The sequence below is a fragment of the Vanessa cardui genome, chromosome 24 (genome assembly GCF_905220365.1).
Source record: "Vanessa cardui chromosome 24, ilVanCard2.1, whole genome shotgun sequence".
Classification (NCBI taxonomy): domain Eukaryota; kingdom Metazoa; phylum Arthropoda; class Insecta; order Lepidoptera; family Nymphalidae; genus Vanessa; species Vanessa cardui.
Window position 1 is genome coordinate 7041754 of NC_061146.1, and position 10526 is coordinate 7052279.

Genomic DNA, 10526 nt, shown 5'->3' on the forward strand with positions numbered 1-10526 from the left:
AATCAATCCTTGTGTTTTGTTCAATAAAATAATCTTTTAAAGTTAATTGCACTTAAGCTATTTTTAAACGATTAGCTTCTGTCATATGGAAAAGTGATTAAAAAAAAAAAGCTTATCGTAATTTATTCTTACATGATTATTTGGAAGTTTTCGTTAAAAGAATAACGTTTTTCTCGTCTTAATCTAGTGCGTCAACAGGACGTGATACGCATGTAGTTTTATCATTTATACAGATTTACGTTACGACGCAAAAAATGGAAACTTCTTTACGTTCTTTACGTTTACTTAACCGGCTTTTTCGGAAACCAATTGGAATTCCATTCTACAGAAATATTTCCAATACAGCTGTGCAGGAAGACTCTAGTTCGGAACTTTTGAACAATTTTAACAGAGACATTGCTGCAGGTACGTCTGTTTAGATTTGATTTTTATAGCTGCAAGAAATTAGATAACATATTTACGTGAAAAACCATACATTAATGACAAAAATAAGAAAAAAAAATCATAAGATCTAAAAATATGTTTACAAGTCACCTGGTCCAAACCTTATCTTCTAAAGATTAATGTAACTTCCTGTCAATGAGTAAACAAGTTCAAAAAAATATGGAAAACTCTAGAACATTCATTGAGTATTTTAAGTCCCTTGTATTCTATAGAAAAGCTTACATAATACTCTATACATTGTTATATTGCTATCCAAGTCCTCATGCAGATCTACAGATACTCATTTTGATATAAACTCAGCAATAATCAGGCAGACTGGACTCATATACCAGACTACACAACTAACACTTAAATCAATTACAGGGGGTGTAGTACCAGTATTCCGAAGGGCTCTGCTTTTCCCATCACGAGTGGCACTACAGGATGATGTCGGAACTTACACATATGCAAGATTGTATCAAGCGGCAACCTCACTCAGCAAAGATATTGCTGCTCAATTATGTAATAGTTTTGATTCATTAAATAAATTCAATGAAGTATTATAATATTGATTACTAGATCTCCTAAGGAAATTAAAGAGGATTATCTAATAGAATTCAGCACATTTATGGCTATTCAAAATGAGACTATAACCATTTTTGTACATGCATCCTTACTTATGCTATTAATACATATGATTAACAAATGGTTTTATTTTTCAGTGGGTGAAACAGAGCGTACAATCTCTTATATGTGTCGTAATGATGCCTCTCATGTTGTCGTACAGTGGGCAATATGGATGACTGGCAATATAGGTAAGTAGACTGACTATTTGATTGATGTTTATTGACAGTTTTTTCATTAAAGAAAATCAAGAAATAAGAACTGACTTGTGAACTGTTGTGTATGGCATCCTGCCTGTAAATTCCCACTGCTGGGCTAAAGACCTCCTCTCTCTTTGAGAAGATGGTTTGGAACATATTCCACCACGCTGTTCCAATGCGGGTTGGTGGAATGCACATGTGGTAGAATTTCTATGAAATTTGTCACATGCAGGTTTCCTCACGATGGTTTCCTGTTCCATGTCAAATTTTAATGAAATTCTGCCTACCTGAGTAGGTAGGCAGAATTTCATTAAAATTTGGAGTAGCATGCTGAAATAACCTCCAAAGCTTCTCCTCAAAGAGAGTAGAGGCCTGAATCCAGCAATGGGTGTTACTTTCTTCTGATATTACTATTTTAAATATTCTATTATTCTGTTCTATCATGTGTACTGTTTGTTACAGCGGTCCCATTAACACCGATGCATCCAGCGGATATGCTCAAATACTTCATCATGGACAGTGGTTCCAGCTTGGTCATTTGCTCTGAAGAGTTTGAGAAAATTATCCAACCGGTAACTAAAGAGTTATCCAAGCCTCTGCTCATCACAACTATGGAGAAGCAGGAGAAGGATCTTGAGGAAAAGACTGATTTGTTGAGTGATGTTGGCCATTCCAATAAGTGGTATGGTGGTACAGATGCTATGCTGATTTATACTAGTGGTCAGTGTGATTTTTTTTTTAGTTTTTTTTTTTAAATTTTTTATTGCTTTAAATGTTTAGATATTTGATTGATTATGAATTATGAAGTGGTGAGATTTGATTTATTTTTCTGCTTACTATAAATCTACTTATAAAATGTATGTTATTCGGCATGTGATAATGCACAGTATCTGTAAGAGCGCATTGTTTATTCCTCTTACTTTGTGGCAAATGACGTCACGTCCGCTCCATTTCATTGGCTAGTTGCTTTTTTGCTTTCATAGCGTCTTTTCCTCTTCTTCTTAGCTTCTATCTCATGTAGTTCAATGTTAGTTATTATAGCTGATCTTCTAGTGATTTATGGCCTAAGGCCGTTTCGTATTTGCCGTTTGTAGTATTAAGATTAAATGACAAATAATTGACTTTAAAATTTGACAAAACAAGTGAAGATATTATGCAAATAGTGTGTTTTCAAACCGTGTTGGGAACTTATCCTAAACGAGTTGTCAAATAAGAACCACCGCCTAAAATACTGGAGGTAGTTAATATCTATTTTGGGGTGGTAGAATAATCAGAAAAAACAATTCCGTACCTCGTATAGCACGTAAAGACTTTTGGTCTGATAGATTAATGTGGAAAAACAAACAAAATGTAACGATGTCATAGGATTTTATTTTCGTACTAACTTATTCGAGACTATTCTAGAATACAAGTAAACTCGTTTGACACACAAACGAAAAGAGAACAAAAAACTTTATAGCCAGTAACATTATTAAAGACCTATTTATTGACATGTCATTTTGTAAGACCCAATGCCTTATGACATTGTTTATATTAGACAGCTCTAATATGGTCTACGCCTAAACTATCCGTCGTGGCCTAATGTTAAAGCCTCACATTTTATGTAAATATCATAAAATAATAAATAAGTTTAAAATAAAATATAATATAAAATAAGATAAAATGTATGCAATAAAATAGTATGTCACTAAAACAAGTCACGAGTCATCCTAAATCGCGCTAGCGAAGTTTTAAACTGAATCTTCATATATGTCATAGGCGGTAAGCAACGGCAGCTCATTTCTGAATCGCGCAAGCGTTGTGTTCGCGGGAAAGTACATAAGGGTCGCCCTGTTTACATACAGGGGCTTTTTCTTTCAAGTGTGAATAAAGTCAGTTCACCTTGCAACGTTTGTTTTACTGAGTGTAATCCCGTAGTTTAGGTGGCTTTTATTGGATGCGTGTCGGACACCTACCCTTCTACCCTTTTGTCATGCCTTGGCTGGTCTCCTTCGAGATCGTCCCGTGGAAGACGATGACGTCATCGATCAATGGTCCTCTTCTGTTGGAAGGCACGACGAGCAAGCCGAAGGGCGTGGTGTGGACGCACGGCATGCTGCAGGCTCAGATCGCAGCGCTGCACACGGCGTGGCGCTACTCGGCGCACGACGCCGTGCTGCACGCGCTGCCGCTGCACCACATCCACGGGCAGCTCAACTCGCTCAACGCCTCGCTCGCCGCCGGCGCACGGTACGCACGCACACGCACGCACACGCACGCATACGAACTCAAACTCAAATTCCTTTATTCAATATAAAAGCATTACACTTACTTATTGATTGTCAAATAAACACTACCACCGGTTCGGAAAAAAGACACCCTGATCTGAGAAGAACCGGCGAAAGAAACTCAGCTTAGCTTCACTTAATTGTTAAATGACGATTCAAAAGTGCTTGTAAAAGCCCACAAGTATACTTTCATTTTGATTTTGATTTTTGACTTGCACGCACCTGCACGCACTCCCCATTGCCAGTAGCTTATCCCATCGAAAACGGAATAAATTGAAACAAACTAGCTCGGTCACATTGTTCACTACTGAGAGTTTCATTATTAATGATATAACTCTATTCCACTTAAAAATAAACATTAACTTAAATTTAACTTCCAAAGTTCCGATAACGATTTCATCGACGTTGAAAGCGGTATTTTAACAAAAATCCGTAGTAGGCTATCTTGAGATACTGAAGCATATAATATTCAGAGACGGATCCAGGTATGAGGCTAGCCAATACTCAAAGACCGAAGGAATAATATATTTTTATTTACGACATGTCACAATTGTTTGAGTACCCTGTACTGACTGACTGATTAATGTATTATAATAATCTAACAATAAATTGTTATGATTTCGTCATACCAAATATGGAGTACAACTAAAAAGGCGATGTGCTGACGGCACAACTATTGCCATGTTGCCATGCCACTGTCATGCCACTCAGTATGAGTATCGACACAGCCCATAGACGGTAGGCCTCGATACGAGTAGGTATAACACCCGCGCGTGTGTCAGGATCCGCATGCTGGCGTCGTTCGCGGCGCACGCGGTGTGGGCGCGGCTGCTGGGCGGCGGGCGCGACGATCGCGTGAGCGTGCTGCACGCCGTGCCCGCCATGTACGCGCGCCTGCTGGCCGAGTACGACGCCATGTTCCGCGAGCCGCGCACGGCGGCGCACGTGCGCGCCACGCTGGCCGCGCGCGTGCGCCTCATGTGCGCCGGCTCCGCGCCGCTGCCCGAGACGCTCTTCAAGCGCTGGGAGGAGGTACACCTCACGTCTGATTCTTATCATTTGTCTCTCGAAGACACTACCTTATGTCCGATCACAGTGAAGTTATTCATTTGGTTTTTCTTAATTTGCTCCGAGAGTGTACAATGATTAGAATGCCTGCATCTCGGATTCAAACCCAGGCAAGCACCACTATATATATGCGCTTAATTTGTCTTAATAATTCATCTCGTGCTCGGCGGTGAAGGAAAACATCGTGAGGAAACCTGCATGTGTCTAATTTCATCGAAATTCTGCCACATGTGCATTCCACTAACCCGTATTGGAACAACGTGCAGGAATATGTTTCAAACTCTCTCCTTAATGAGAGAGGAAGCCCAGCAATGGGAAATTTACAGGATGTTACTTTACTTTACCTAGAGGTCGCTATAGGACGACAGCCTCAACGCTGTCCCAAAGAATCTTCACGGAGTATTTATTTAACACTTTTTGTACACCACAATTACAATTACAAACGATTACAGAATACACAAACTAAAAACTAATGGTGAAACAAAGGCGGCCTTATGGCTTACTAGCCATTTCTTCCAGACTACCTTGGGTTAGAAAGTTGTCTGTGGAAGACAGTATAGGGTGGTGCAATTATAACAACTCTTAAAATGAATACAAGCTAAACACATACATAAATAAATAACAGTAATAAATATTCAATAATGTGCATACGTACATATATCAATAAATACCTACATACATACTTACATACATACATACTTACATACATACATACATACATACATACAAGTATACATATAAATAAATACATATATATACATAATACATACATATATGACGTATTAAAATCATGTCGTCATCGTTACTATGATGAGAGATAGTAGTTCTTAACAGCGTTTTTGAATGCATGTAATGTTTTTGACTGTCGAATACTCAATGGCAAGTCGTTCCAAAGAGTTACAGTGGAGTAGTGTATAGAGAGATTCGATTCGATCGATTTAGCAAGAGAATAATACATTCAGGTAACGGGAATAAGGCTGCTGGAGCGCTACGGCATGTCGGAGGCGGGCATGGCGCTCAGCAACCCGTACCGGCCGGTGGAGGCGCGCACGGTGGCGTGCGTGGGGCGCCCGCTGCCCGGCCTGGCGGCGCGCATCGCCCGAGTCGGCACCCTGGAGCCCCTCATGACTGTGGAGACGAAGGCCCCGGATATGCTGGTATGAGACAAGAGTTATACTGTGAACTTAACCAAAAGATGGTTCAAAAACTTTAAAACGCCACAGAATATTTATGTGCTCAATTTGTGTTTATAAGTTTTCAGTAATTAAAATCTCCGAGAACCATAATTATATAATGAATGTTTCATTTTAGATTTCACTTGAGAAGTTGGGCTTGGGGTCCACGAAGGATTCAGAGGACGGGAGTCAGCTGGAGTCGAAGGAGACGGAACATGAGCCGAGTGACGACGGGTCGTACGAAGGGGAACTACTGCTTAAAGGATCCTCTATATTCACTCGGTATGTGCCAACGAATGTATGGAATCAGTCGCGAGCAAGACCCGTGCAATAGCATGTTTTCTGGTCTTAGGCTGCACGCGATTGGTCCGTCGGTGGATGCTCGTATTTTATTGGCTCATCACTTGTCATGCGGTGGCTGTTAAGAAAGAAAGAAAGAAAGAAATGTTTATTAGGACACAGTACATAATAAAAGAATAAGAAGTATAAAAATTTAAAACAAAAGGAAGAAAAAACAAACAAAAAAAATATAAACATATTAACTAACTATAACTACTTGCTAACTAAATATACAAAAAAAAAAACAACAACAATACAAAACAACACAATGATCTTAACATGTCCTAAAAGGTGTACCATTCAGCTTCCAAGTTGGGTTCCAAGAACCCAACTTGGAAGCTGAATGGTATGTTAATAGGCATCATGGCACTTTTTGAAAAACTATCGTATAATGCTCGAAAACGTACATTATTTACAATCAATATCATATTTTTGGTTTTTGTAAAGTTTGGAAAAGACGACATTTTAGTTTTCAGTTTTAAAATTCGCACCAAAACGCAAGCCAGTGTCGTGGCGTCGCTAGTGACGTCACAGGTGAGTAGTGCAGTAGCTAGTATAAGTGTATTACCAACGCCATAGAATACACTTGTACTCAAAGGTGACGTCATTCGCTGTGATTGGTTGACATAATATGGCGAACATCCGAAATTCGTAGTTTTATTTTATCGAAATAATAATCAATCACGCTCTTAATGAAACGGTAAATATATGTTTAGTATTCCATAATACAAGTCTATTCGTCATTAAATAAATGCAATTGTTTAGTGTGTTTCAATTACTGTCATCATGCGTATTGGTCGACAGTGTAGATAATGCGTAATTATCTGATTTTGTCTCTAGAGAGATTTTAATCACACCGTCCAAAGTTGATAACCAGACTAATCCAACCCTTTGTATAAAGGGATGTCAAACGTTACAACATTTCCCTTAATTTTAACCCTTCAAACCAGAATTACAACGCTAAGCATTGCGGGCGGGAACTTTATATGTTGGGGTTGCACAAAAAATCAATAATATTAAGCATTAAGGTGTTTCTTTCCAAAAATATTAAGCAAACGTAAGGCTCTTCCGTTATATATTAGATAATGGCTTTTATTTCAAACCGTAGGTGTCGTAAAAAGCATTAAATAAGCATTATGTAATATCAGTAAATGCAATCTTAGTACCTCACTGTGCATCAACTCAAACTACGATAAAATTAGACGCCTGCAGATTTTCTCACGATGTTTTCTTTCACCGCCGAGCAAGAGATGAATTATAAACACAAATTTGGCAAATGAATATTCAGCGTTGCTTGCCTGGGTTTGAACCCGCAATCATTGATTAACTGCACGAGTTTTAACCACTGGGCCATCTCGGCAAATCTACTCATCCATCTTATATTATATGTAAAGTACTTTAAAGAAGTAATCAATTCAATAATAAAATATTTCTGTATTTTAAATAAGGTACTGGAACCGAGCTCCGAACCTAGAATCCCCAGACTTCACGCCGGACGGCTGGTTCCGCACCGGCGACACGGCCCGCTACAGCGACGGCAAGTTCCGGATCCTCGGCCGGACGTCCGTCGACATCATCAAGACCGGCGGCTACAAGGTCAGCGCCCTCCAGGTGGAGTCAGCTCTGCTGGAACATCCCAACGTACAGGACGCAGCTGTCCTGGGTATCGACGATGATAGCTTTGGCGAAATTGTAGCTTCAGTGGTGGTCTTGAAAGAGAACACCACGCTGACGCTCCGTGAGCTGAAAGACGAGGCCGGGAAGAGGCTGGCTCCGTATCAGCTTCCGAAGACGATGCTGGTCGTGGATGTGATGCCGAGGAATGCGATGGGCAAGCTGGATAAGAAGCTAATCAAGAAACAGTTCGGTGATAAGCTGGTCCTCAAGAAGGCTTAACTCGCAACGATGATTTTTAATGTTAAAACTGATCCAAAGAATCGTAGCAATACTTTGTCGCCATTGCCGTTATATATGTATGTATTATATATGGTACCGGATATATATGGAATCTATAGTAGTTATTTTATAGAAATACTAGGAAATTTATACGATTCCGAAGCTATTTAGAAAATGTATAATATATTGTTTCAATAACTATCTAACACATAAATGTGTACAATTCCAATATCGTATTAGGAAGTAATAAAGAAATATGAGACAACATCATATACATTACTCCGATCCCTAGTAAAAAGTAGAAAGTTAGAAGTAGCTAAAGCACTTGTGTTATGGAAATAGATATAGATATATGAGAATAATAATTTTTATTAAAGTAACTCGTTGAAACAACAATGATTAGATAATAATCACATCGTAAAATATAATATTCTTCATTTTATCTTTCTAATTAAAGCTTCTAAAATCGACTATCTAGTATCTTTTACGATGTATTTATCACGAAATCAACTTATGAAGACAAACTTTTGTTTGATAAGTAATCGGTCTGTTATTTAAGTTATTATGAATGCAATGATGTTCTAGTAAACAGATGTTCTAGAAAACGTCCTAATTGGGACGTTTTCCTCTAGTCGTTTTACGTAGTAATACGTTATAATATATCATAATTACATAGTAATACGTTTTGCGTAATTAACACATCTAGTTATCCCTTTTAGTTATTGTTTTTATCAAGCTATCCTTTTTACTTGTAACGAAATGTAAAATAAACGGTCCCCGGTTTTCTGTTGTTTAGTATGGGTATAACATATCTGTTTATTGAATATCATTGTATATATGTGATTATCTCAACTGTTTTATATTTCCGATTGCTGATTAGGAAATGTGTCTGATGTAATTTATTTTACACATTTCCATACCATTTTAGGAGTTTCACACAAGTCCTATATTTCATACATATCCGGTAACATTTAAATACAAGATGCATTTTATTTAACATGTAGTACAAGTCTGAATGTTTTTGGTTGTGAATTTGTTTTCTATGTAGAGATTCATAATGATGTCAGTGCATAACTGTGAGCATAATGAAAGCAAATGTAATGTCTGTCCCTACACGGAAAGACCCAAAAAAAACCTGAGCACAAATCGAAGACCAAACAAGTCATATTATATTTTTTTTAATCTGTAAAAAGTTCAAAGACTCATATGTGACCTCATTTTAGGTTATACATGAGATCCATAAGTACAACTGAAAAATAATGTCGCCTTGAGTTACTCACTATACAGATGTTGCTCTACCTTAATGCATTTATATTTGTTATCGATCATGTGTGTCCTCGCCTTAATAAATGCAATTTATATTATATAACATTAAAATTAACTATAATATATTATATTTTTATATTATATATATTAAAAGGCATTCGGTTAATTCCGATAATTTCTAAGTCAAGCATTATTTGGGCATTCGATTCCTGCTATACCCATAGCGATACTACTTAGATGTAGCGTCGGCAAAATTCGTAAAACCGATCACATCCGAATTAAGTACGCTATGCCAAACTATCAATCTCAATTTCATATGTGAATATGATCTTTACACAAACGTAATAACTTGTAATATCATATTCTTCACTTTGAGACGTCGATTCACATGCACTTGCTTTCTCGGGTTGAACTGACGCGAGAATCTATAGCGACGACTAGCGTTGAATGGCGCGATAGGGAGCTATTTCAATTGGTTGCGTAAATCGGTTTTATTGAATTTGCCGATGCTACATCTAAGTTATGTCGTACTATACAATTATTATAATAATTAATGTAATTATCATGCTGAACAAAGTAGTCGCCATTAACGTCTGTATATATCATATATATAATCTGTGCAATTACAGACTGATTTCGAAACGCAATGAAAAAAAAACGCATTTATTTTTGCATATTTTAAATGTTATATTTAGATATTAGTTTGTTTTCTACATTTATAAGCGTTGCATTGTTGTGTGTCCAAATTATATTATTAATTCATTGTTAAATTTTAGTATCGAATCAATTACTTTTCAAAATGACTTTTTAACTCTAGAGATCCTATCAAACTGTACTTATAAATAAAACTTAGTTTTTTTTTATGTTTATTGTCTTCTTGTCAAATAGCCCATAGATTTAGAAATATTAATTTTGAGATGACCTATTTTGGACAAAACTTTCCAACTGTCCTATTATAGTGGATAAATCTGTGGAGCCAACACATAGTAGTAAGTTTTTAAACACAGTGTCAAAGGCTATATCTTCTATCCAAGGTACGAGAGTGTAGACCCTACTAAATTGTGTATAAAATTCCCGTATGTAACTGTATTTGTGTTTGCGTAATTGTGTTATGTAATAATTCGTACATTATCTGTTTTCAAAATGGCCGCTTTCAATGATATTTTTAATCGGACATATCGTAATATCTGCACGTTATCTGTGAGATAACATTTTTATCAGCTGATTTATCATTTCATTCAATAAAGGTTATCAATTAGTTTTAAATT

The 10526-nt window shown here is 37.2% G+C and overlaps 1 protein-coding gene across 1 annotated transcript; it reads left to right on the plus strand.

Annotated features, from left to right (window-relative positions):
• The first annotated feature begins 82 nt into the window (after positions 1 to 82).
• LOC124540158 (malonate--CoA ligase ACSF3, mitochondrial) lies at positions 83 to 8084 on the plus strand. Its single transcript, XM_047117611.1, has 9 exons — positions 83 to 405; positions 808 to 945; positions 1146 to 1238; positions 1710 to 1967; positions 3299 to 3476; positions 4297 to 4546; positions 5545 to 5739; positions 5894 to 6039; positions 7545 to 8084. The coding sequence occupies exons 1-9, from the start codon at positions 255 to 257 to the stop codon at positions 7990 to 7992; spliced, it is 1857 nt and encodes a 618-aa protein (XP_046973567.1). The 5' UTR covers positions 83 to 254; the 3' UTR covers positions 7993 to 8084.
• The last annotated feature ends 2442 nt before the right edge of the window (positions 8085 to 10526 follow it).

Bases quoted from the DNA above. Each gene is read 5' to 3' on its own strand.
- LOC124540158 (XM_047117611.1), top strand. From the start codon at position 255: ATGGAAACTTCTTTACGTTCTTTACGTTTACTTAACCGGCTTTTTCGG. The intron at 1,239-1,709 runs GTAAGTAGACTG...TGTTTGTTACAG, and splicing joins ATGGATGACTGGCAATATAG to CGGTCCCATTAACACCGATG. The intron at 4,547-5,544 runs GTACACCTCACG...TAATACATTCAG, and splicing joins TCTTCAAGCGCTGGGAGGAG to GTAACGGGAATAAGGCTGCT.